This window comes from Alosa pseudoharengus, unplaced genomic scaffold (assembly GCF_046254945.1).
Source record: "Alosa pseudoharengus isolate Yale_2024_CS ecotype anadromous, Long Island Sound unplaced genomic scaffold, YU_APseudo_1.1 YU_APseudo_1.1_scf_2, whole genome shotgun sequence".
Lineage (NCBI taxonomy): Eukaryota > Metazoa > Chordata > Actinopteri > Clupeiformes > Clupeidae > Alosa > Alosa pseudoharengus.
In genome coordinates, this window is record NW_027468663.1 from 722,613 (window position 1) to 750,156 (window position 27,544).

Consider the following 27,544-nt stretch of genomic DNA (forward strand, 5'->3'; position numbering starts at 1 on the left):
CCTTGGTACTGTTCCAAACCGTTCCTTTGCCATATTGTAGGTTATGGCTGTCAGTGAATCCACTTTCCTTTCCGCTGATCCTGCTTGAACCGCTCCAAGCACTTTGTCCAGATCTTCATCTAACATGGACCACTCCTTCTCATCACCCATTTTGGGCCACTTGATTCTTTCCCTTTTTTGCTGGGGTGGGCTTTCTGGAATGGCGTTAGAGGCTCTCCTTGCGTGATCTTGGAGGATAGCCGGCACTGAGAGATCACTAGGGCTATGGTGTGCTTCCTGCCTAGGGTTCTCCTGCGTCTCACCAGACGGTTTGTCTGAGCGGTGTGCATGCATCCGTCCTTGTCCACACGCAGACTTGCTCTGGTGTATTTTGAGCCCTCTTACGCCTTTGTAGATCTTTCCACAACTGCATATATAATAAAGGCTAGATGTCTCGTCCGTGCTGTTGGGCAATGGAGGTCGACGTCCGCACCTCGCAGCCATCTTGCCACAGTCAGCTCGCTAACTTATAACATTTTGTTTCAATTAGCATAGGTAAATGCCCTGTCAATCACCATAAAAGGGCATGATACTGCAGGGCCGTGTGCACACAAATTGAGACTGAGGCACCAGCTTTCATTTGTACCATAGAGCAAGTAAACTACATGAACAAGACAATTTGATTACCGTATATGACACATACTTTGAAGTGAAAGCACTGCTTCAGGAAATGAACAGTAAATTAGTTGTTATGAGTCATATTTAGTAGCTAGTATAAAATTGAAAAAGTGTTATTTGTTGTGTTAATTATTTGTTCTAAAATACATTAATGCTTTGTAAAATAGTGGATTTTATTTATTTTTTTTAAATTATATTTTTATTAAAAAATATCCTAAATGATAAAATATATAGTTGTCAATTAAATTCAATTATATTTTACACATGATTAAAATAACCATTGATTTTTCACAAACAAGTCAGTTCTCAAATGTGCATAAGTGCGCTCTTGAGTGTTCGTAGATTCTATTCTTACCTAAGAACAAGACATTGGTGAATACCATAATCTTCGTAAAAACTGCGTAAGTGGGTTTTAAGAACAAATTTCGGTTGGTGAATGAGGCCCATTGATGTTTAGTAAAAATAACACTAGCCTATCAAGCATACCAATTTTATCCAACTGCCTGGAGACATAAGGAGAGTTTTCCCACAGCTTTGCCCGAAAGCACTTTGCAAGTATCAATGCACTCAGCAGTGCTGAAAAATTCCTTTGAGGAAGGTGATAAAGAATGTCTGCAAGACCTAGGTATAAACATGTTTTTTTTTGTAATTATCATTCACATCGTATCAACTTACTTTCCAACGAGATACATACTGTTATGTGTGGGAATCGTAACACCAAAGGTGAACACCCTGGAATTTGATTATGTATAGTGCTCTATAAGTAAGTCTGTAAGTCAGAGGACAGACAGCACTGATACAGGCAAACATGACTGACGTGTCTCACACATTGGCAAAAACATTGCATCCATTCAGTTGTATTTTTCTCCAATAGTGGTAATAAGCAAATGTACATGGTGGTAATTGGATGGATTTTCATAGCACAATGTACCACAATGTCATTGTACTCCTAGCCACCCATGGTGTTATCAGTCCCATTGTGTACAACACAATATGTATCTGTGGAGAGATCATTCATTGTTCCATGATAGGAAATAATGATATTCTATTGATATTAATTCGGGTTATTTAAAAAAGGGAAATGAATTGAATAATTACATTTGCTCACTCTAACACCATTTTTGAATATTTTGCTCATGTCCTGTGAGAGTCCAAAGTCCTGGACAGGGATGCACCCTAGTTGGGCCTGAATCAGGCTTCAGTAATAACAGTAAGATATAAAAAAAAAAATGGTAAAACCTCATTATGAATAGTGGTGCTGTTACAAAATATTTTCACAAATATTTTTCTCACTCATCAAAAGTACAACTTACCAATTCACTTTCATTTCATTGTTTTTTATCTTTCCCTCCATAGGAAACCTTAATAAAGAGAGAATAACACTGATAAACCTGAAGATTTAAATAACAAATTGCAAAATGTCAAAATATCTTTCTAACCTGATTGTTATCCTGTTCTTATCCTTATTCAATGTGTTCAGGATGCGTTTCTCGTTCACTCTCAGCTGTATATCACTGAACTCCTTACTCTTAGATACCATGGTAACCTTATGTGAAAAATGTATTAATAGAAATGTGTTTCCTCAAAAAACATGTCAAATGCTGTTATGAGGTAAAAAGGATACACTTACTGTACACATGTATACATACAGTTAGTGTTATTTATGATATTTGTACTGTAGTATCTGCTGAGACAATAAGTGTGCAGCTGATGGTCCTTTGGTGGGGCTAAACCCTCTTAACTGTAATAATAAGGGGACTTGACGGGTGACAACTAGAGCATAGCAATGAGTAAGTAACTCAAGGAAAGGTTTGCACAGTAGATGTTGGTCTTAATAATACATTTCTCTCAAATTTTGTTCTCAAATTTGTTCAAATCTGTGCTTGTGAGCACCTTACATTTGCCAAGATAATCTGTCCACCTGACAGGCGCTGATTAAAAAGTGCTGATTATAAAACATGACTGCACAGATGTGCCTCAGACTGGCCACATTAAAAGGCCATTTTAAAATATGCAGTTTATGTGCTTGAAGAAAGACCTTTCTTAGTTTTACTTAATAGTAGGGGTGGCACGGTTCATGAAAAAAAATTCGAACCGTTCGGTTCGCTTGTCTCGGTTCGATGTGTGCATCATACGGTTTTGACGGTTAATGGCCTAAGGTAGCCTCATGCCCATATTTGAACTGAGACAATTTTTTTCCCTTTCACGTGAAAGCTGAGGTGTGGAGTGCTGCGGGTCATGTGTAGACATGGCAAGTGGGAGAGATAATGAAGGAAGCACGGAGTTGGAGGATGCACCAGCGTCGCATAGGTCTGGTGTGTGGAAACATTTTGGATTTGATTTTACCTATGATGACCGCGGAAAGAAAACGATAGACAGAACTGCGATTGTGTGCAAGCATTGTGCAACATTCATTATGCTATACAGGCCCGGTGTGGCTAATCGGGAGCTTCGGGAGGGTGGGCAGGTATGAATATCGTGAGCTTAAAGCAACACCAAAGAGTTTTTTGTACCTTAAAATAATGTTTCCAAAATTGTTTCAGTGGTTCATCAGCTCGCTATAGGGTGAACAGCACTTCTGCATTCGCTTCGTGGCCCTCTATCGGCTATAACCGCACTATGTACAGTGGGCATCGCTTTCAAATGACCACTTCAGTCGCGCATTACGAGGCGTGAAGCTGCGTGAAGCTTTAGTACCACTTTCAGCCACTGTGCGTCGCTCTGCCACTGTACATCGCTCTGCCTGCCCCCCTACTGAAAAAGCAGGAGACTTGCCGAGAGTAGGCTAATCCCAGCCTACGAATTCAATAACAAAATAAATCAGGCATAATTAAACATTACCTTGATTTAGGCTACTTGGGTATGTCTTAAGGCTTGACTACACGGTGTTAACGAAAATCGAAATCAAAATTTGCTGTCTACATAATTGTCAGTGTTGGGGGTAACGCAGCTACGCAAATCAAAACAGTGGTGTGATAATTGAGCCAGTAGAGAAATAACTGTTCAGAATTAATCTGTAGCCTTGGGTAGGCTTTCGCAGAAAACAATGTTGTTGCCGATTTAATACTATCTGCTGACGTTTTTAACAGGCTACGCAATGGAGGCTTAGACAACTATGACCCACGTTTTGGTTTCGTAAATTAATTTGCCCTACTTCTTGACTGCAATGTAGTCAATTGACTGCTTGACATGTCATTTTTATTTTTCTGTACAATAAACAAATACATCTGCTTTATGCCGCAGAATTACATTCATATTTGGCTGACTTCTGCCACGCAGACGCGCAAAAAAACACTGCCAGGCCATCCTTAAAAATATTTTCGTTTGCCGTAACCCGACCGACCCTGTCAATTTAGAACCGACCCAAATATGTATTTTTTTCCCCTTTTAGTCCGACCGACTTGCCGGTTGTAAACTTGCGTTACTCTAAACAACCAATACAAATAAAATACTATTTATTTTAGTAGGCCTAAGTATTGTGAATATAAATTGCCTACATACAAACGTAGGCTCTCTTAAATAAAACCCTGTGGCGTCATCTCTACACCATTGGTTTACGCATGTCACACTATGGCCTATACGCTTCGTTTCATTCACACAAACATCTCGACTCAACGCTTATTACTTGGCACGAAGCTCTGGAAGAACTGTGCCCAGAACTGGGCCCAGAGTACACAACTGTTTCACCAGCACATTTAAATGACTTGACTTAAACCGTGCATAACTGGAGGTACACCTGTTATCTGAGCAGTCTGTATGTCCTCATTTTGCGAATGCGAGGACGATATGAGTCTGTTGCATAGATGTCCGAGTCACGCATAATGTTTGAAAACCACTGGCTCGTAATCACAATAATTTAACACACGACAGCTGGATACTTCATCATGTTCCCATGCCTACATTTTGGTGAGTAGCATAGAGATTGTTAAAACAATAAAGTATGGCTCTCTGTTTGGGACATCGAAAACTTGTATTTTAATAGGGTAGACTACCGTCGGAGATGCTGACTTGCAAAGGCCTCGGGATAACACGTTATCTCCACCATCATCAGTTAATGCCTCCTTGATCAAAGTGGGGAATGAAAGAAAAAGTTTGAGAACCACTGGCTTAAACAAGTTACCTGCAGTCCAGAACACACAGAATATTGCAACAGAAAGTTGCCTTTATAATCAACTACTATTTGTTCCAACAGCATTCAAACAAAGCCTTTATAAAAGTGAAAAAAAATATATTCCATAAGAAGTAAAATAAAATACTGTTACTGTATCCCAAGCTTCAGCTCCCCACGTCTGTGACAGGCAGACGTGACACTGCTAAATTCTCAGCTTGTTTATACCCCACACTGAACGCGTAAGACCGCTAGGCCCATCACTGTGGGGTGCGGTAGCCTAGCCTACTCTCTGGGATTTAAGTCAAGCAATATAACCATACAAATGTTTCAAAATGAGTAGGTTAAATAACAGACCCGCCACAATGTGCGGTATGATGATTTTTTTCGAGCAATATGTTTTTGGTGCTCTGCATGTTCTTAAATAACAATGATCATCAGTAGCCTAATATTCGACCTTTATTTTGTGTAAATGGGCTATGCATTGGGTTAGACACCAGGGGCCATATTCACAAAGCCTTTTATCTTACCACTAGGAGTAGGCTACTCCTAAATAGCAATACAAGAGTTTCTCTTATTAAGTTATTCACAAAGCCTTTCAGACCTAGGCTACTCTTAGTAAGGGAAAATGACAACTCCTGAACAGATTCTGGAGCTGAGCGCTCTAGAATCTTCGACTAACAGTCTAAGAGTGAGTGAGTCTTCGTTGCTATGGATGACGTTATTACTCATGCACGAGCTTGACTGAAGTGACCACCTTGATTGGCTGATGATTGTAACGCGGGAATGATTCCAAACACCTCCCTTACGATGAGTGGCAGGTGACAGGTCTGAGAATGCATGCGCTACACAAGGACAGAAGATGATGAATAACTGAATAAAAAGGCCTAGCCTAAATGAATCAAGAGTAAGGCAAAACAAATAGCCTAGTAGCCTAATGAAACATACGGATTGATGTAGTATCTTTGTAACATTACTAAATTAATCTGTTACTATGCCTATGCCTATGTTTGCAAAAGAGAACATTTTAATTTGATTCACAATAATGTTACATTTAATTTACATGTTGACAATGAGTAGCCTAGTTTTGGTTGTTGTTGGTGGCGTTATTCCATGTTAGTTATGCAATTGAGGCAGCCGTGGCCTACTGGTTAGCACTTCGGACCTGTAACCGGAGGGTTGCCGGTTCGAACCCGGACCAGTAGGCACGGCTGAAGTGCCCTTGAGCAAGGCACCTAACCCCTCACTGAGCTGTGGATTTTTGCAAAACAAATAACAGAACATTATTAAACTTTGACTAACGTTTCGATGTTCGTTAGTCAAAAACATCAACACATCGAAACGTTAGTCAAAGTTTAATAATGTTCTGCACCTTTTACTAAATAATAAAGAAAATTAAGAAGACATCTGAGCTGCACCGGCGTCTCTCCTTCTCTCTAAAATATCTGTCCTGGCCTGGTTGCAACGGATTGTGGCCAAACGACAGAAGCACGGAGAACCCTCCTTTGTCTACCAAAAAGTGTTACTTTGTGCCCCGCGCTCCCCCACTGCTTGTGAAAGAAGGGGATGGGGGAGGGGGGCTTAACGTGAAAAAGCTTAATGTCACAAAACGGCAACGAGTCGTTTTAGGCTACAGGCCTTCATAATGGTAGGCTAGGAAGTGGGGGGAGGGTATGGGATGACCAGAGCCGTCATCTATCGTCTTTCCAGGCACACAGCTCGTTATATAGCCTATCGACTGCCTTAACAGATAGGCTTTGCTCTTGGGTTTGGCCTTACAGCGAACTCAATGCTCTTGTTGCTTGCAGTTTGTTAAATAAAGCGATGCAGATTACATTATTTATTTCTGATTAATTGCGTCTTTTGATGTATTTTGCAACATTTGCTTGTTAGGCTGGGCTACTGTCAATGTCCTGTACAGGTCAATGTTCAACAATTGCTGGTGTAGGCGGCTATTAATCAATTAGGGACTGTTCGTTATTTATTTAATTAAGGGGCTACCGGAGGAGTTTTGGGAGTGTTAGTCAAAAAAGACGTGACCCTCCCTCGCCAGCAAGAATTTTTTCTATGACCCTCCAAAGTGATTGAGAAAAAACGCATGACCCTCCCCAGTCCCAACAATTTATTGATGCCTTAGGCTACTGGGTCAATTTGGGAGCTTGCATGCTACGACTCCTTCCGTGAAATGCCTTGAAAAGGCTGTCGTTTGCACAATTTCACAAATAATCACCGGGGCCGAAACAAACCTGTCAACTTTTCACGGGTTTATCGCGTATTTGAACTTTTTCCTCGCTGTCTTAGGGGGAGCTGCAGGGCCGTCGCAAGGGGATGCGAGGCCCTGTGCGAACTTGACAGATGCAAGGCCCTTTTCACTTATGTGCATGAAATCATGCGATAGCTTACTTTACACATAGCCAAGGCTACCGTCGGTGTATTTTAATAGTAGCCTAGTCTAATAAGCTACACCAGCTTGCCTTTAAGAGGGGAAATTCAATTGTATAGCCTATAACATTAGCTGAGTCACATATTTGGCCATATGGTGTTTATCATAGGCTACATCACGAAACCAAATATTGTAACAAAGGCGAACACTTTAACAGGGGGAATTAATTGGGCATGAATCATTGTGCTGAACGGTATTTGTCAATGAGCAGAAACACACACGACATTCAAACTATTGATAAGATGTAGGCCTACTGGTCTGTATCTATAGGCTAACATTGGACAAATAAATGACACTGACTCGCCATATCCTGACTCAGGAAAAAAAACATTTTCTTGCTTTGCCGCAAACTCATTGTGCAGAGTACAAGTACAGAGACAAAGAAATGCAGTTTGTGTCTAACCAAAAGTGCAAAAAAGCAAGTGCAATGTGACAAAGTAGGTGGTGCATAGACAGGACAAAAAATATAGTGCAGTGTATACAGTAGTATACAGTTGTTTTCAGAAGGTGGTTTAGAGTAGTATAAATTAAATTAAATATAAGTATGTGCAGTGTATTAGCAGTTACCTTATAAGAGCAGAATAAGTATGGCTATGTAATATGAACAATGTACAACATGTACAGATATGTGCAATGTAGTGGCAGTACCATTAGTAGTAAGATGGTACAATGTAGTGGCAGTACCAGTAGTAGTAAGAACAATATATGAGACCTGTAACACCTCCCGGAGGGGAGTGGGGTGAACAGTCTGTGGTTGGGGTGAGAACAGTCTTTGATGATGCTGCGCGCCTTACGCAAGCATCGCTTGCCCTGGATGGCCTTGATGGAGGGAAGTGAGGAACCGGTGATGCGTTGGGCAGTTTTTACCACCCTCTGCAGTGCTTTCCGGTCGTGGGCAGAGCAGTTGCCATACCAAACTGTGACACAGTTGGTGAGGATGCTCTCGATGGTGCAGCGGTAGAAGTTCACCAGGATCTGAGGAGACAGATAGACCTCTGATGGGCTCAGCACACATCCCTGTGGTACGCCGGTGTTCAGGGTGATGGTTGAGGAGGTGTGGTTATCTAACTTAACAGACTGAGGTCTGTTGGTTAGGAAGTCCAGAATCCAGTTACAGAGGGAGGTATTGATGCCCAGTTCACAGAGTTTGGTGATTAGTTTGGAGGGGATGATGGTGTTGAATGCTGAGCTGAAGTCAATGAACAACATTCTTACATAGGTGTTGCTATTGTCAAGGTGGGACAAGGCAGAGTGAAGTGCCGTAGAGATGGCATACTCTGTGCTCCTGTTCTGACGGTAGGCGAATTGGAAGGGGTCCAGTGAGGGTGGTAAACAGGTCTTGAGGTGCCAGGACCAGCCTCTCAAAGCACTTCATGATGATGGGGGTGAGTGCAACTGGTTTTAAAGCACGCGGGGACAGCTGCCTGGGCTAGATTAAATATGTCAGTCCAAACCTCAGTCAGCTGCACTGCACAGGCCCTCAGTACGCGTCCGGGGATACCATCAGGACCAGCAGCCTTACGTGCATTAGTTCTGCTCTGTGGCAGTGGTGATTTGCAGAGACCACAGCCTTGATGGCCACCTCCTTGTTGTCCCTATCAAAGCGGCTGTATCAAAGTGGTTCAGCTCATCAGGCAGGGAGGTGTCGTGACAGGGGGGGGGGGGGGGTGGAGTTAGTAGTTTTGTAATCTGTGATGGCCTGGATGCCTTGCCACATGCGTCTGGGGTCAGAGTTGTTCTTGAATTGATCCTCAATCTTTAGCTTGTGGTTGTGCTTGGCCTTTTTGATGCCCCTTTTCAGATTTGCCCTGGATGAGCTATAGGATTGAGCATACGATATCTCGTGCCTTCAGCAGGAGTCTGACCTCACTGCTCATCCATGGCTTCTAATTAGGGAAAGTTGTAATCTGTTTGAGGGTGGTGACACTGTTGATGTTGGAGTTGATACAGTCCAAAACGGAGGAGGCATATGAATCAATGTCCGTATGGAGGTCATGGGTGGCCTGAGTTGCGAACACATTTGCATTATAGAAGTACATCTAAATGAATAATGTGAAAGTTACGAAAACAGGTTAAAGGAACATTTAGGAAACCATACAAAACAAATCAGAGAATGAAGTTCTGTGAAAATCGGATTCAATTTGTGACCGCTGAGAAACCCCAGAACCCCCGGTAATATGATCAGCACCACCTCTCACAAAATAACCAACTACATACAACCATACTTGCCACCGGTCCGTCAGAAATATGACAACTTTTGTCCGGTCCGTGTAATGAAGATGGTTGTTAAGAACAAAATTATTCATACCCCTGGCAAATATTGATTTAATGCTCAGGATAACTCAAAGCATCGCCGAGATGTTAGCCCACTTCCTGTTTGGCAGCTTAGCCGCCATATTTTATTTGCCCTCACAGTGAAATAAACTTGAATTTGACAAATCTGCCGTAAAGTTTGTGCGGCTTTGTCTGAAGATCTTCTCCGCCAAGCTCCGTGAAAATCGGTTGAAATTTGTGACCGCTGAAACTTTTCGTAGAGTTTGGACTAAATCCAACATGGCGGAGGTCCAACATGCCAGAATGTGACGTAATAGGGGTCATTGAACTATAATAGGGGTCATTGAGGTCGGTCCAGAGATTCCAACGTTGCCTGATTTGTAAAAAATCGGAAGCACCATTCAATGGTCACATGCATGAATGTGAGTCCAGTTTCGACCCATTGGTGGCGCTAGAGTGTTGGGCATAGAGTTCTGTAAATTGATTAGAGTGATCATGGGACGGTCCTGAGTCAGTGCGCTGAATTTCGACCCGGTTCAATTTTCAGCCAGATTTTGACCCATTTGGTGGTGCTAGACGGCTTTAGGTTTAGAGGTCCATAAATGAGTGTGAGTGGTCAGTGGAGTGTCCCAAAACTCTGCCAAATTTCAGCACTTTTTACCCAGGCATTCTATGGGCTGCCATAGACTCCAATGGCAGAAGTATAATAATAGGAAAAGCTATTAACTCAGTGGGTGCCTTTGGAGCTTCGCTGCTAAACCCCAATAATAGGAAAAGCTAGTAACTCAATGGGTGCCTTCGCAGCTTCGCTACTAGGCCCCCAATAAAGAGAAATGTACTCTCTGTTGGCTTATGAAATAGTTGGCTAACTTCCCTGGCTAATTAGTTGGCTGGTTCATATCTGGCTACAATGAATGGTGTAATGAATGGTTGTTGTGGCGAGTCGCAGCTCATCTCGTTGCAAATCTTTGATGTGAATTGGGTTTTAGACATGGCATTGAGTATGCATAAAGCACTCACAGCTTTCACTTACATAGCATTACAATACAATGGTACTACAGTAAGCATGGCACTATTGGCATCATGTAAGCATGGATAATACAATTTGCAGAAATAATGATAACCTTGTACAACCTTAGAGTGTAGAAGTAGTGTAGAAGACTTACCAAATCAGACAGAGATTCCATGCCAGATATACTTGTGAAATATTTAATGGTGTCAAATGCCACACAGTATCTTGCCATCAGTTTCCCCGTTTCTGTGTATCAGTAATTTTAGTGGTTTCAAATCAAGATCAAAATCATGGTTTTAGCATAACGTGAACATTGACTAAGAACAACGGTTTATACCTGTTGGTTTAATGTTGACATCCTCATCCATGGTAATCAGACCAACATCAGACAGTGCCATCAACTTTTTCAAACACAAATCTAAAAGTGTTAATGGAGATAAGAACTATAGTTAGATGGATGCACACAACTCATGGATGGATATATGGAACTGAAATCTTCCACCTAGAGCCACTAAACATTTGGAAATGTATAGGGCTGTCAGTGGTAACACTTTAACTCTGTATTATGCCTTTTCTGGATTCCAGGTTTTTAAAAGCTTCTACTTCAGCTCTGTTCAAGTTATTTCGCACCGAACATGGAGTCTGAACCAGATCTGATAAATCCTTTTCCACCAATTTGTTATATGTTAGAATAGTAGGGTTCAAATTTGATGAGGGTAAAAATTAGGATTTACATCTCCTCAGCCTACCAGCGGGCGTTATGTACAGAAAGAGAATCTCTTTTAGTTAAGAAGACTAGAGCTGTTTCCACCCCGCACATTGTGATGTCTACAGAATACACTCCTTTGGCAGGTAGAGTCAAAAACATCATTCATAAACATTGGAAGGTCCTAAAAAGTGATCCAACAATATCAGCTGCTCTCCTCCTCTGATTACATTTAAACCTTCACGAAATTTGAGAGACAGACTGGTTCATTCGGAAATTAAAAACACACTTAATGTGATCTCATGGCTACCCAATCAACCTAAAGGCTTTTTTCGTTGTGGCCATTGCGCACTCAAATTCTTCAGACATTAAACACTTTACATCCACATACCGGTAAGAAATATCCAATCAAGTCTTTTATTAATTGTAATAGCACACATGTTATTTATATGTTAAAATGTCCGTGTGGCCTGGTCTATGTGGGCCAAACAAAAAGAGCAATAAAAATAAGAATTTCTGAACATAAGACCGCAATTAGGCATATTTGGTCTACGTAATAATCAGGTAATAACATTCGCAGCGGCCATTTTGTTGATATAGAAAATGCATAGGTAGGTCTATTTAATGCAGCTGTCAATTGACAAGCGTGACAGCACCGGTATTATCGCTGTAGGCTATTTATTTATTTGTAAAAAATGTAACGTGATGGTAGGCCTATGTTGTGCGATAGGCTATAGGCCCTAAACAATAGCAATACAGGCCGTTCTAACAACAGCAAAGAACCCTAGAGCAGCGTTTCTCAAACTATGGGCCTCGGACCGGCACCGGTCCGCAACGTGGAGTGAAATTAGGCCTGGTGCTTCGTGTGATAATTTGCTGCGCAATTGATCAAGGAAGACCGACTGAAAAAGAAAACAAACGTTTCTGCAATCAGGAGGAAATGCTAATTCGATGTCATTAAACATAGAGCCGCACAATTAAATGGTGGTATGAGCGTGTGCGCGACAGAAACTGAAACTACCCGATAACGTTGGTAGCAAAGCTCTGCTTCAACCTGTCGGAAGGCTATTTAATTATTTAACGGCATTTAATAGAACTACGTGGATTCTTGCAACTTCCATAGTAACAGAGCAGAGACTGTATAATTCACAGTCTAGCATTGAGTAGGCCTCTGAGTATAGTCAAATTTTAATATAACGTGGCCAAAAGCTATTGTAGCCTTATTAGTATTCCTATTAAAGATCTCCAGACCAGAGATTTACGCTTATCTGCTCCGCCGTTTACCATACACAAAAGCTGGTATTATGTTTCCTGAATCCTTACATTCAGGCATTCAAGTGAAATTTAAAAAGCATGTACATTTTTTCTCCATTTGCCTACCAGTGTATGATGCTTACATGAGGAAAACAATAGCACCCATATAGTTGCTGTTGTTTTGAGAAGTATTTCTCATGCAAGCATCATGCAACCATGCAAAAGCAATTAACTATTGTAATTATTATATCTTACATAAGTAAAGCAGTCCTCTGATGTGCATGTTTTCACAAACATTTTGTGAACAATGTCACTTTAAACATTGACTGCTTTGAAGTGAAAGTGCATGGATAACAATATAGCAAAATAATAATTGTGATAATGATAATCATCATGATAATTTCATGGGGGGGAGGGGGGGGGTACGTGTAGGTGGGCCTTATGACCCCAAAGTCGGTGCCTTGACCGGGCCTCAGGTCAAAGAAGTTTGAGAAAGGCTGCCCTAGAGTCACCCACTGTCAGAAACATACCTGTCAACTTTTTTCCAGCTGTTTTCCCGTTTTAATATTTTCCCGTAAAATATCCCATATTTTATTACTCTCATAACATTAGCCCCATCGGACTAGTCCGTCTCTATACTGTTGTCCTGTTGCTACCCCCTGCCCTTCCAGCGAAAAGATGTTTTTAAAGCATCATTTTGCTTGCCTGAAGGCGACCTTAGAGTGATCAGAACAGTGTGGGAGATAGCGACGCCAAACTGTCGCTGGCGATTTGACGCCAAACTTTAAGCAAAGTCTCAGACCTAGCTTCACACCTCGTTTAGTTAGTGCAGCAGTTTTGTAGTACGAATTCTTGCTCTCACCAGAGGGATAGCAACAGAAAGACAAATGTTGAAATTTCCCTGTATTTTGGGTAAGTAACCTGGAAAATCTCCCTTATTTTCAATGCTCAATGTTGGCAGTTATGGTCAGAAAACAAGAAGAGAATGACTGAGGAGTTGAGTCAGCGCAGGAGAGACTTGTGGCTAGATAGGATAAATAGGCTAAACTTACAGCCAACTCCTCACATCCATCGCCATTATTATATTTGTATTATTAATACTATATTATATTGTCCTCTATTGGCTTAAGTACGTTTTAGACAGTACAGACAGCTGCCCCTATGCAATATGCGGAGACATCAGCAGTAGCCTGATGTAGTCGCCTACCGTAGATTACCTTTGGACATATTGCATTTGCATAGATATCATTGCTAGGTAGGCAATGTTAGCCAACGTTTTACAGTAGCCTAGGCTAATATATTTATTGATGGTGCGCCCTTCTCAACTTGTCTTAGGCTATGCACGGCAAGTGGCAAATAGTAGGAACAAACTCAGCAGAGAAAGATGACAGTAGATAAGTCTGATTTGTATAGTGTTTTGTTCACTTGGATTTTGGAAATGTAGAGAAATATGTTAGCCTTTTCTGCCTCCAGACCATATAGTTTTATAGATCCTCCTGTAGCCTAGAAGTTATCAGACAAGATAACATCACTGGCTAACCCACTTTAAACAACTTTATCAATAACAAAGTCCTTGGATGCCGGTTGTGAGCAACAGGCAAACGCAAGATACAATTGCAGTCCAATGAGATGCAGCTTAATTCTCTGTGATCATGGCAATGATAGATAGATAGATAGATAGATAGATAGATAGATACTTTATTGATCCCCAAGGGGAAATTCAAGATGTTCAATGTTAGACGATGTTGTTGGTGGAACAAATATAAGTTCGCCGATCTTGACTCAAGCGACTTGAACTCCTTCAGCTGCATACGTGTGCCGATGTATGAACAAGACAGTTTGGCTATAAATATCGGGGTAAGTTACAGCTGACAGTAAGGACGGATCTTTACTTAATGCTATATTGAGTCTATTAGATATGGGTCCACAACGATTAAGTTTATCTACTTGATATTGACGAGATGAAGCCGTTAGGCTACTCTGCTCAGCTCAAATCTACGCGCTGCAGGCGATTGTCACATAGACTAGCCTATAGAACTGGAATGTCATATCAACAATATGGCCGCGGCGGTGTTTGCGAATAAGCCCTATATGTACACGTAACATGGATTATGCCATGGCATGTCATTATGTACAAGCTAACCATGGCTCAGCAGCCACTTTGAAGTTTTGGGGCATAGAGAAGGTTTCACCCCCCTCTAGGGGTGGAAATGTAATTAACCATCTGCTTTGTAGAGAAGCCTTCTGGATATACACTCTAAACTCAGTAGAACCGCTTGGCATTAACGAAGAACTGAATCTGTCCTGCTTTCTATGAACTGTAACTTTTGTATGTGACTGTGCATGATGTTTAATAATGTGCTACTTCTTGTTTTTAATTATATATGATGATTTTAATCTAAGAAGTGACCTGCTTTCTGTGTGCCAATTGTGTTGGCCTTCACCCTTGATTATATTCTGGTGTTGGGGGGTGTGACCTAATGACACAGTGATGAGACCAATTACATCTTAGCCAATCCAGCTGAAATCCTGTAATTGTTCCAATGATCTGTTTTCAATATATTGGGTGTCTCATCTCTAGTCATCACTGACTCTGAGGAAGACACAGATGTGTCGAGACGTTACTCTGTTTGCACCAAAATAAAAGACTGCAAGTAATCAGTGTGCTCCAGCTCCCTTCCTTCAATTCAAAGCTTCTTGTCATACTGAGAAGCACCTGACTGCACAGTTTCCAAAGGATGATCCGTGGAATACCCTACCTTAAATAGGTCAAAATGAGTTTGTGATCTGTGTGAGTTTGAAATCTATGCAGTTTGTCTGTAAGGTAAGGTAAAGGCAGAAAAATTGAGCCAATCTGGCTAATTAGTATTCATGGTCCTGCCCACTTGGTTGGTTCGTAACCACCCAAGAATCTAGATTGAGTTAGTGCTACACATAGGGTAACACTTTATAATAACTACACGCAATTCAACATTTATTAAGCCTTTGTTACTTATTAGTTAATGGTTTGTTCATCATTAGTAATTTATTGTTCATATATAATTTATCATCCGTAAAGCACTTGTTCACACAGTTAATGGTTTGTTCATAGTACTAGTACATAGTAATCAGGGTTCATACACATTTCCACCAGAGAATTTTCATGACTTTTCCATGACTTTTTTTTTGGCCTTTTTATGCCTTTAATGACAGGACAGTGAAGAATGACAGGAAACGAGTGGGAGAGAGAGAGTCGGGGTGGGATCCGGAAAGGAACACGGGGCGGGAATTGAACCCGGGTCGCCGGCGTACGGTGCAGGTGCCCCAGCCAGTCACGCCACGGCCGGGGCCAACTTTTCCATGATTTTTTGACAAATTTCCATTACCTTATATTCCCAAAAATATCAACTAGCCTACGAAAATAGAATTCCATTCTTTCAAAACAGTCCTTGGGAAATTTGCTCTCCAGCACTATGTATTTCTAATGCATACAAAATGTAGGCCAACACTGACACACCAGCAGGCACATAAGGCTATATTTCAGCCCTACATTATATTAAGCAAAGTTGTGCATTTAACTTTATGTGATCGCCTACTGTAGACAAATATCCTCCACACGTTGAAATCCTGATTAATGTAATAGCCTGATCATTTACTAATCAGCTCTACTTCAACTCTGTCGGTTCATCATGACCACGTAATTGCGTGTTTAAATCACGCAGTTTGTAGCGCCGCACACACTGGCTAGTAAGATGCTATGGGCTGTAGCCACCCAGTAGGCTACCGCAAACCTGCGCCTACATAACATGCTGACGACACATCCACGTTTCTGAATCTTCAGAAAATTGACTCAGAAGATTATCTCAATGCAAACAACGTGGAATGGGCTACGTGTGCATGACATTGACTGAAATATTTTAGGTCCTTGCATGACTAAACAACGGATTAAAAGGCTAATGCACCAAACGTAAGCTGACAATTATAAAAAAACTGTTTTATTTATCCAAGTAAAGCTAGACGTGATTAAATGAATAGACCTATTTTCCTGACATAGCACATATCGTAGGCCTACAACGTTTAATTTAAAAATGCAACCGAAGACAATTAGGCTTTCCGCACTCTTAGGCAATCGATAAAGCGAGTCAAATGCGTAGAGGGAGGGCAGAGTAACTCCTTTTAGGAAAGGCCGATCTCTGGCGTGACAGACACAAGGAAATATGCAACATGATCTGCCGAAACACAATATATTTCTCAGTTGAATTGCAATGGGTCACGCAAATTTCCATGACTTTTCCAAAACTTTCGGGGTGTTTTTCATTTTCCAAAACTTTTCCAGGCCTAGAAATTGCCATTTTCAAATTCCATTACTTTCCCAGGTTTTTTCAAAACGTACGAACCCTGAGTAATGGTTTGTGCTGGCCAAGCATTTATAGCGATGTCACTTTTTAATCCTTCAATATGAGGAATACCAATAATTACTTAACATGACCTAGGGCCCTATTTTCCACTGGCGCATGGCGGAAAACTCCCAGCGCAAAGTTTATTTTTGTATTTTTCACTTTCTCTTTTTTAAACAATGTGCCAAGGGGTGTGGCAATTAACAACCTAAGGAGTGGTCTGGTGCGTTGTCTAAAAATGATAGACATCTTACACTGCCTAAAACGCATTATGCCACTGACCAAGAGAAACCTGGTCAGAAGTCCATGGCGAGTTGTTCATATGTTATTTTAAGAGCACATTATCAACAGTGATATGGGCGGGTGCACAATGCACCATCCTTCTTTCATCCATGAACATGCACCAGTGCACATCTATGCAAAACATTACAAGTTACATAATTACAATGGTTAACATAATTAGAATAAAGATATTACGAAATACATCTCACAATGAGTAGTTATTCACCATCATTTGCAAATTGGTAATGAAGGAGAGGCAAATATGAATCACAACTGAAGACGCAGTCACGAGATGTAAGCAACTCCTCTGCAGGATAAAAGTTTTTATATTCAATCATTCGAACATTATTGGGGTACTGTAAGTGTTGTTTTTTCCAGGCTATGTTTTCGATGGTAACCCATTGTCAATCAATAGTGAAAGCAATTAACTGTGTATAACTGTTTTGTCGTTGACTGACACCACGGTGAAGTTAGTTTCACTTTGCCAATGAGTTCAAATAATAGACGAGTGCAAATCCGTGTAGGCTATACTATGGTAGGTTTTAGTAAAGCATGGTTTAGTGGAATAACTGTTCCATACGGTCTCGCAAACAGATTCCTTCAAATGCGCCGCTGACTATTAAAATACTGATGCATTCTTTTAAGTTGCGCTGTGCGTTGTTAAAGGGAATGACAGATGTCATTTTAATTGGTTTAAATGATGTTATGCCCAAAACACACCCATGACTGTTTAAGAAACTTAACAACGCCTTGTTGCGCCATCTGCCCAACGTTTGATAACTAAAACACTCCCAATGTGGACTGGACATCCCACTAAATTTAAATAAGGTTTTCACCAGTGACCATGCATTTTAGAGATAGAGCCCCTAAATTTAGACCATCAGGAGACAGGTTTGTTTTATCCTACTGATGATGTGTTGCTCAGAAGAGAAAAGACGAACAGCAGGTTCAGACATTTGGTTTGTGCGCTTGGCTGTAGAGCCCGGGGTGCAAAGCTGTCACCTGCTGGATCATGACTAGTCTTGTCATGATACCAAAATACAATACCTGCCATAAATATCTCGATGCTCGATACTTAAACGATACCATGGTGAAATCCTAAAATATCTGGAAAAAAAAGGACGCAGACCTCCTCCAAGTGTAATGAGTCATTTGTGTTGCATTTGGTGCACTTTTGTAGTGTGCAGGTCAATTCTGGGTTCTAAACTTCTAAGCTTCCTATATAATTATTATTTTTATAGTCAGTAAAATAGTAGTTTGTGTGTGATTAAATCCTTTACTGTTTGTCATAGTCCATTTACATTGTGTTGGGATTTGGCAATAAAGTACCTTACATTTTCTCCATCTTTGCTAGATCAAGGTCAGTCTTGTAATTACTGCATGCAAATCACTGAATGCTATGCAGACGTGCCTAATCTTTAGGCCATCTGATGATAGGCTACCAGGTCTTCCTGTGTTTATGGGATTTCTTTGACAGTTGCAAATAGTCAGGGGGCCTATGTGGTTTCTGTGGGTTTGAAATGAAAGAGAGTGGTTGTACTGTCTTTAGGGGTCACTGAACATGGAGAAAAATTATGTCTCCATTTTTTTTACCTGTTTCAACCCTATTTTTCTGAAATTGTATATTTCACTGTAATTAACACCATAAATTTCGGCCAAATCACTGGCTATGTTGAATAAAGTTCACAAAACATTTATTTTCAACAGTATGATTGTTTGTCAGTATTATGATTGTATGTCAAACAATTAGAGATAAGATCAATAACCAATCAGTTTCACCAAGTACACATACTTAATTGCTGAAAGATAGAGAAAAACATAGCAGAATCACAGATGAGACCTCAAACAACATTTAATTCATTTACATACAACAAATTAGACCTCACCTCCACAATTTCCTCATCAAAATCTACAACTAGTCTACTAGACCCTATTCCTACGCACCTTCTTAAGACTGCTCTCCCCTTCCTGGATAATGTTTTGCTCCAGATTATAAATAATTCAATGCTATCAGGGCATGTACCATAGTCCTTTAAGACATCTGTTATTAAGCCATCCCTCAAAAAACCTAGCCTTGACCCTAACAACCTGGCCAACTATAGACCTATATCTAATCTCTCTTTCATGTCAAAATACTAGAAAAAATTGTGTCCAAACAAATTGGTGCCTTGTTACATATGAACAAAGTCCAGGTATTGTATCAGTCTGGCTTCAGAGCTCACCACAGTACTGAACCAGCATTAGTTTTAATGACCTCATCATAGCTGCTGATAATGGATATGTGTCAATACGGGTCCTCCTGGACCTCAGCGCTGCCTTTGGCACCATAGACCATGACATACTACTTCATAGGCTTGAAAATTTGATAGGCATTAAACACTAAGCACTCGCTTGGTTTAGATCATGCATTCCTAACCGTCGACAATTTGTACAGGTCCATAATAAGCCATCTACCCAGACTATGGTAAAATATGGAGTGCCTCAAGGCTCAGTACAAGGGCCCCTGTTATTTTCTCTTTATATGGTTCCCCTAGGCTCTGAAATTATGAAACATGGCATTAATTTCCATTCTTATACAGATGATACACAACTATACCTCTCCATAAAACCTGATGAATTAACTCTGTTAGCCAAACTTGACACATGTATAAGAGATATAAAGACATGGATGACAAATAATTTCCTGCTTTTGAACTTAGATAAAACAGAAGTCATGGTTTTAGGTTCTAAAAATAGGAGGGATATCCTATCCAAAGATAAGGAAGTCCTTATCCTTACCACTATAGTTCCAAATTTCACTTCACCTTTTGTTTTATCCACAAGCCGAGGACTGTCAGCAAAGAACTATGTTGATGTTGGCTGCCCACTTAGACCCCGTTTACACGAAGGGTTTGGCCTCTTGTTTACACCAAAACCCCGTTTTTATCACAGAAAACGATTATTTCTAAAACCTCCGGCCAAAGTGGAGATTTCTGATAACGCTGGTTATGTGCTGCTGTGTCAACAGGGATAAACGGCGTTTTAGCTTCTTAAACGTCACATTATGCGCCAGAAAATCCTTAACGTCATGTGAGCGCCTGATGTTTACAGTTTCTTTGGCTACTGATCAGGATTATCATGGATGCTGTTAAGGTGCTACTAATTTTTACTTTTGTGCAAACGCTTCTGGCCTGTTTGCATTTGCAACAACTGCTCTACATGGAGGAGCAGAGGCAAAGGATCGCACGGAGGTCAGCATTTTTACTGCTCGTGTTAGTCGTTGGTGTCGATTCTGAGGATTTTGATTGGCCAGCATGGCTTTATTCCTTTCCCTACACTGCCACCCATAGGTTTGGCATAGTTATTATGGCGCTCGACAGCGTATTTATGCGGGTTGATGTAAATTACAAGTTTTTTGAAAACAATGTTGTGTGCACGATGTTATTATTGAAAACGGAGGGGGGAAAATATTTGTTTCTCTAAATACCCGGCTATGTGTAAATGTGGCCTTACTCACTCACTCAGAGCGGCCTGCTTGACACGCCCACTTGCCTAGATGCGTGGAAGGAGCATGGAGAGTGGGAGCAGTCCACAAAGACACAGAACGTAATTATTTTAATAAACTATCGATTCTAAAAACGTCGGAAATCATATTGTTTTTAGCGTGAAGGCATCGTGATACCTTTCTAGTATTGATACACCGTGCAACACTAATCATGACTGAACGCGAATGAGTTAGAATGCCTCATAGAGATAGAAATATCCATGTGCCTAAGTGTTTGGGCAGAGTAGCTGGGTCCCAGTGAGCAGAACTGTTTGTGACCCGATAAGGTAAGACCGCAAAAGTGGAGCAGTTGAGTTAAAAAAATAATTTAGAATGTCTTGCCTTGCAATTTTGCTTCAATTCCAAGTTTATCCAGGTCCGAAGTGAATCCTGAAACATAAATAAAAACAATTATTCAAAAACATTTAAAATAGAAGAGACCTGTCTGTTTTACCAACTTTTAATATGCAGTGCATTTGTTTACCATAGTGTGCAGGATTTTTCATGGCACGGATATACAGGAATGTGGAGCGGATCCAATCCAGTGCCATGTTTACATTAGAGATGGTGTGAAGAACTATCTCGGCGTTCAGGTGTTCCAGCAAGTTTAAGTGCAAGCTGTATAGTGAGGAAAAATAGGCATGTGAAAAATATGTGCATGGAATCTTATACATCTTATATACTGCAGGGCTCAAAATTAGCACCCTCCAAGCACCAATGATTTGTAGACTTTTTTTGTTGGTGGATGACTGATTGGATTGAGCAACAGGCAGACGCAAGACTGCTTCACTTCGCGGAGTGGCAGCTTTATTCAATGACCAGCAGTTCAAACTATGTATTTGCTGCAAGTCTGCTCCACTAATTCTGCTTTGGTTGGAGTTTCTTCTTTCAGCTTCTAATTCCTCTGAGTTTTCTCACTTGCTTCCACTCACAATATGCATCAAAGGAGCATATCCTAAAGAAACGACTTTTAAAAGTATAAAAGTATCACTTTTATAACGAAACACTAATAGCACTAGATTCTACGTACATATAGGTGAAGCACCACCACTTAGGTGCAGTAATGCGCAATCACTGTGCTATGTATCCGCTTAGAAAATTGATGTCTCTCATTTCACATTGTTATCTCTACACATGGTAAATGCAGGTCACAACATGTACAGCGGGGAAAATAAATATTGAACACGTCAACATTTTTTTGAGTAAGTATACTTCTAGTGAGGCTATTTGCCTGAAATTTTCACCAGACATTAGTATTAACTTAGGTAATCCACACATATAAAAAAATCCAAACATTAATGTTCATAAGTAGAGTTATGAGTAAAAAAGTGGAATGCCACAGGAAAAAAGTATTGAACACGCCTACTGAAATGTCTTAAATACTTTGTGGAAAACCCTTTATTTGAAATGAGAGCTTCAAGGCATTTCCTCTATGACGAAACTAATCAGTCGCAGTATTCAGGTGTGATTTTGGCCCATTCTTTTAAACAGATAGTCTTTTAATATTGAAGATTCCAGGGGTCCCTCTTGTAAATCCTGATCTTTAGGTAACTTCCAAAACTGTTCAATTGGATTTAAGTCAGGGCTTGAATTTCCTTTCTCTGAAACCAATTGAGTGTTTCCTTTGCTGAATGCTTTGGATCATTGTCCTGCTGGAAGGTCTAGCCATGTCTCATCCTCATTGTTCTGGTGGATGGCAAGATTCTCCCAGAAAAAATGTCTCCATTCATCATCTGTATGAAGTCTGCCAGTACCATGAGATGAAAAACAGCCCCACACTGTGATGCCTCCACATCCAAACCTCACTGTTGGTATGATATTTTTAGGGTGATGCACAGTGCCATTTCTCCTCCAAATATGGTGTGTAGTATGACATCCAAAGAGTTAAATTTTGCTCTCACCTGACCAGAATACATTCTCTTAGTATTTCATAGGCTTGTCCAAATGTTGTGTAGCAAACTTTCCATGAGCTTCAACATGTTTTTCTTCAGTAATAGAGTCATGTGGGGTGAGCACGCATAGAGGCCATGGCGGTGGAGTGCATTACCTATGATTTTCTCTGTAACAATTGAACCTGCTGCCTCCCAGTCTTTCTGGAGTGGTCCTTGGCTTTTAGGCTACACTTCTGACTATCCTTCTGACTTCCTGGTCAGAAATCTTGTGAGGAGATCCTGTGCATGGCCGATTGATGATGCAGTGATGTTCCTTCAACTTGCAGATAATGGCTCCAATACTGCTTACTGGATGATTCTGAAGTTTTGAAATGCATCTGTAACCAGTTCCATTGATGTTTTGCAACACTAATGTTGCAAAGGTCTTGGAAGAGTTCTTTGCTTTTACCCATCATGACATGTTTCTTGTGTGACAACTTGGTAACGAAAAACCTTTTTATAGCTCATCAATATGTACTAACCCAGCTTACATTAATTTGCACAGATAGGAGAGATAATTACTCTCTAACTATATATAGATTCCAGCTCGTTCCTTGCCATTCCTTGCCTTTGTGTACTGTTTTTTCTTAGTGTGTTCAATACTTTTTCCCTGTGCCATTACACTTTTTTACTCATAACTCTACTTAGGGACTTTAATGTTTGGATTTTTTAATATGGGTGGATTATCTAAGTTAATACTAATGTCTGTAGAAAATGTCATGCGAATAGCCTCTCTGGAAGTATACTTACTGAAAAAAATGTTGAAGTGTTCAATACTTATTTTCTCCGCTGTAAATGGGTCATTCTATGAAACTATAGCCTAGAAATGTAGACGCACCCAAATTTAATTTGCTGCCATGGCAAGTCTAGCAACTGTGGTGATTTTATTAAGGCATCATGCTTGTATGTATTGGTTTATCAGAAATGATTCCATCTATCATAAGAATGTTGTTTGTGCAACTGCAAAATTTACTGGAAGTCATGGGACTGAACTGTCAGAGACTAAGAGTGAAACTCAGAAGGAATAGCAGTGAAAGTAAAACCAGACAGGGTTTAGGAGATATGGAGGGGTTTACAAGAAAAGGAGGCAGAACCAAAAGTGAAAGTACACATAGAACCAAACAAACACATACTCTGCCTGGCAACAGATTACACATAGGACCTGGTCACATGTATTCTGCCTAGCAACACACATTTTTTAATGTTTAGGTGGGAAGGGCTTTCCACCAATATCTCAGGTCCCAAAACGTTTTGATTGGCTAGAAGGGGCCTGGTGACGTTCCTGGTGATAGGAACGCCTCCCAGGCCCCCAGGAGCATAAAAGACAGAGCTTAGACACACTCAGATCAGATCTCATCGGGGTAGCAGCTGCAACTCATCACTCTATTGCCTGACGGTTCAGTCCTGACGCTGTTTGGATTGTATTCTCACTGCAATACGGTGAATAAAGGATCAACAGTCTTCAGCATTTCTCGTCTTGGTGTTCTCCTGCGGGTCTTTGACATCAGAGTGCTAGTTGGATTGGAGGTTGCGGGAAGTGGATAATTTCCACGACACAACTCAGCCTTAGCTTGCAAACTGGCAAAATCAAACTTAGATAGGGCCAATCACATCGTGTAGAGTCGTTAGGCGGGCTTAAAGGAGAAGTTCGGTGTGAAATTGACCTTAGCTGTACTGAAAGATGTTGCCGAGTACTCACATGTGTCCAATAGGCACCTTCGCTCACCCCCTAGCATTCCAAATTACGCCGTTTTTAGCCGAGTAGCTGTGGGGGCATAGCGTAGCCTATGCAACTAAATCGCTATTTTTACACCATTAAAAAGGTTCCAAGTAACTCCACACTGCATTGGTAGACTTTTGAGGGTCTTGGAACCTTTTTAATTGTGTAAAAATAGCGATTTAGCTGCATAGGCTACGCTATGCCCCCCACAGCTACTTGGCTAAAAACGGCGTAATTCGGAATGCTAGGGGGTGAGCGAAGGTGCCTATTGGACACATGTAAGTACTCGGCAACATCTTTCAGTACAGCTAAGGTCAATTTCACACCGAACTTCTCCTTTAACATAATGATTGATGGCAGAGTTGAAACGGTTCGGCGTGAATTCCCTGCTACTTGCATTGCATGAAAAGTGTGATTTTCGTCCCCGTAAACGCCCGGAGATCTCCCTCATTTTTTTTGGCAGTTGCCGACAATTTGCAACCCGCTATTGTCGCGTTTGTCTGTGCCACAAATTGTTGTAACCGTACTATGATGTATGTGGAGAGCTCGCAGAGTGCTAATGGCTCTAATTAGAATATGAATGCAGCGAAAACGGCCTGGCTTGAATATCCTTACTCAGTATTGGATGAAACCACTACTTTCAAACAAGAAAAATCACTTGTGAATGGGAGCAAAACCACACCTGGCCAGGCCAGGCTTGAATTTCCTTAGTCAGTATTGGATGAAACCACAACTTTCAAACAAGAAAAATCACTCGTGATTGGTTGGCTGCAGATCGGTCACTATTGGTCACCCTGGCTCATAATAAATGTAAATTAACCCCAATAATAAAATAATAATAATGTATACACATATACATATACATATATACAGGGTTGGGTAGTAACGGATTACATGTAATCTGGATTACGTAATCAGATTACAAAAATCAAGTAACTATAATCAGCCCAGATTACAATAAAAAAATTGTGTAATCAGATTACAGTTACATTGTTGGGGATTACCTGATTACATTTTATCATTTAAACAATACAACTTTTTTATGATAGCCTAGCTATCTTTTAATTTGACAAGCGGTTCATTCGGATGTTCACTGTTTAGACTTTTTAAAGATATAGTTAAGAACAAAATTATTCATACCCCTGGCAAATATTGGGCCCTATCATGACATTCTAAAGTGCATCGTCACTCGTCAAAAGTCTATTCAAATTTAGTAGGATGTCCAGTTCACATTGGGAGGGGTTTCGCTATCAAAAGTGGAGCGCATGGCGTAACAAGGTGTTCCTAGGTCTTTTAATCAGTCATATGGGTGTGTTTGGGGCGTAACATCATTTTAAACCAATGAGTATGACATCTGTCATTCCCTTTAACGGCGCAACGCGCGATATGTCAAATAAATGCATCGGTATTTTGGCATTCAAAGGCGCATTTGAAGGAGGCTGCTTGCGAGACCGTATAGAATAGTCATTCTTAAACCATGCTTTACTAAAACCTAGCATAGCCTTCACACATTTGCTCTCGTCTATTTGAACTCATTGGCAAAGTGAAACTAACTTCACCAAGGAGTCAGTCAACGACAAGACAGTTATATGCAGTTACTTTCACTATTGACTGACAATGGGTTACCACCGAAAACATAGGCTGGAAAAAGCAACACTTACCCTAATATTGCTCAAATGACTGAATAAAAGAACATTTATCCTGCAGAGGAGTTGCTTATATCTCATGACAGTGCGTCTTCAGCTGTGCTCCATACATGTCTCTCGCCGTCATTACCAATTTGCAAATTATGGTGAATAACTACTCATTATGAGATGTACAGTATTTCGTAATATCTTTGTTCTAATTATGTTTCCCATTGTAATCGTGCAATTTGTAATGCTTTGCATGGACGTGCGCTGGTGTGCGTTCATGAATGATAGAAGGATGGTGTGTGCACCTGCCAATATGACTGGTGACATGCGCTCTTAAAATAGCATATGAACAACTCGCCATTGACTTCTGACCAGGTTTAGGTGGTGTATGATGGCGATTTTTAGACAACGCACTAGGCCCCTCCCTAGGTTGTTAATTGCCACACCCCTGGGCGCAATGCTTAAAAAATAAATGTGCAAAATACGAATTCAACTTTGCGTGGGTGAATAACGAGTATTACGCCATGCGCTGGTGGCCCAAAATACAGCCCATTGATTTTTCTCTTGACCAATATGTTTGTTCTTACTTAAAATGACACTTGCACATGCCAAAAGGTTGCAAAACAATGTGGTAAAAACATGGAATCAAAAAAAGTGTTTTTATCTTTTTTAACATTTTTATGAAAAATTGCGTGTTCAAAAGTTATTCATACCCTTTTTAAACAATCACTGGAAACATCTTTATTTACCACCACAGCTCTCAAAATGATTCATATAATACCCACCAAGCCTCTTCATGTCTCCACAATGATTGTAGACTGCACCTTTTTAGCAGCAATCTGGGTTTTGAGGCAGGAACAATTATTTGCCATCACTTTGGCCTTGTGCTAACTTTTTTGACGGATTGAGGTCTGCTCTAAAATGTTAATATTGTTCTCTGTTAACTATTTATTGCCTTGTTTGGCTGTACAGTATGTTTTGGACCATTGTGTGGTTTAATGTTCAAATGCTGCCTTTTGGAGCAGCCATGGCCAACTGGTTAGGGCTTCGGCCGTTAAACCGCGGATCGGGCGGATGACGTGAAGAAATATAATATTTTAATAAAATTTGGGCGGGTGGCAGTTGAACCAATCAAATGAAAAAAATATAGCCTATCGTAGCCTACCAGCATGTTTTCCTCTCCAGTGTGCAATAAGAAAGTAGAATAGGCTACAGTTAGGGATGTCCGATATTGGCTTTTTTGCCGATATCCGATATGCCGATATTGTCCAACTCTCAAATTTCGATTCCGATATCAGCCGATACCGATGTCGATATGTGGGTTATTTTTCCTCAAAACTAATTTAGGTAACATCACATATCTCCTGTTGTGGAATTAACACAACATGCTTAATGTTATTGTGATGCCCCACTGGATGCATTCTTGAATGCAACAAGGCTTTCCAAATGTTAACATTGTCTGTGCAAAATAAGAAACTTAATTTAGGGAAAAAGTGCCATGTTTATTTATTTTTTTTAAATTGTCTCAAACAACAATTTGGATTACACTCTCCCTGAGATAATCTTGACAATGCCCACAACAAATAGGGCAAATTTGACTTATTCACAAATGATAAAACATTGT

At 40.5% G+C, this 27,544-nt stretch overlaps 1 protein-coding gene across 1 annotated transcript in view; it reads right to left on the reverse strand.

Annotated features, from left to right (window-relative positions):
- Positions 1–27,544, reverse strand: part of hfm1 (helicase for meiosis 1) — a gene marked incomplete at its 5' end in the record, with an annotated part of 281,244 nt that overhangs the window by 134,919 nt on the left and 118,781 nt on the right. Inside the window, 8 exons of the mRNA XM_076295693.1 lie at positions 1,144–1,278; positions 1,756–1,853; positions 1,971–2,018; positions 2,097–2,203; positions 10,649–10,740; positions 10,832–10,912; positions 20,978–21,025; positions 21,120–21,253. Of these exons, the coding sequence (XP_076151808.1) occupies positions 1,144–1,278; positions 1,756–1,853; positions 1,971–2,018; positions 2,097–2,203; positions 10,649–10,740; positions 10,832–10,912; positions 20,978–21,025; positions 21,120–21,253 (743 nt within the window). The remainder of the gene's footprint in view (positions 1–1,143; positions 1,279–1,755; positions 1,854–1,970; positions 2,019–2,096; positions 2,204–10,648; positions 10,741–10,831; positions 10,913–20,977; positions 21,026–21,119; positions 21,254–27,544) is intronic.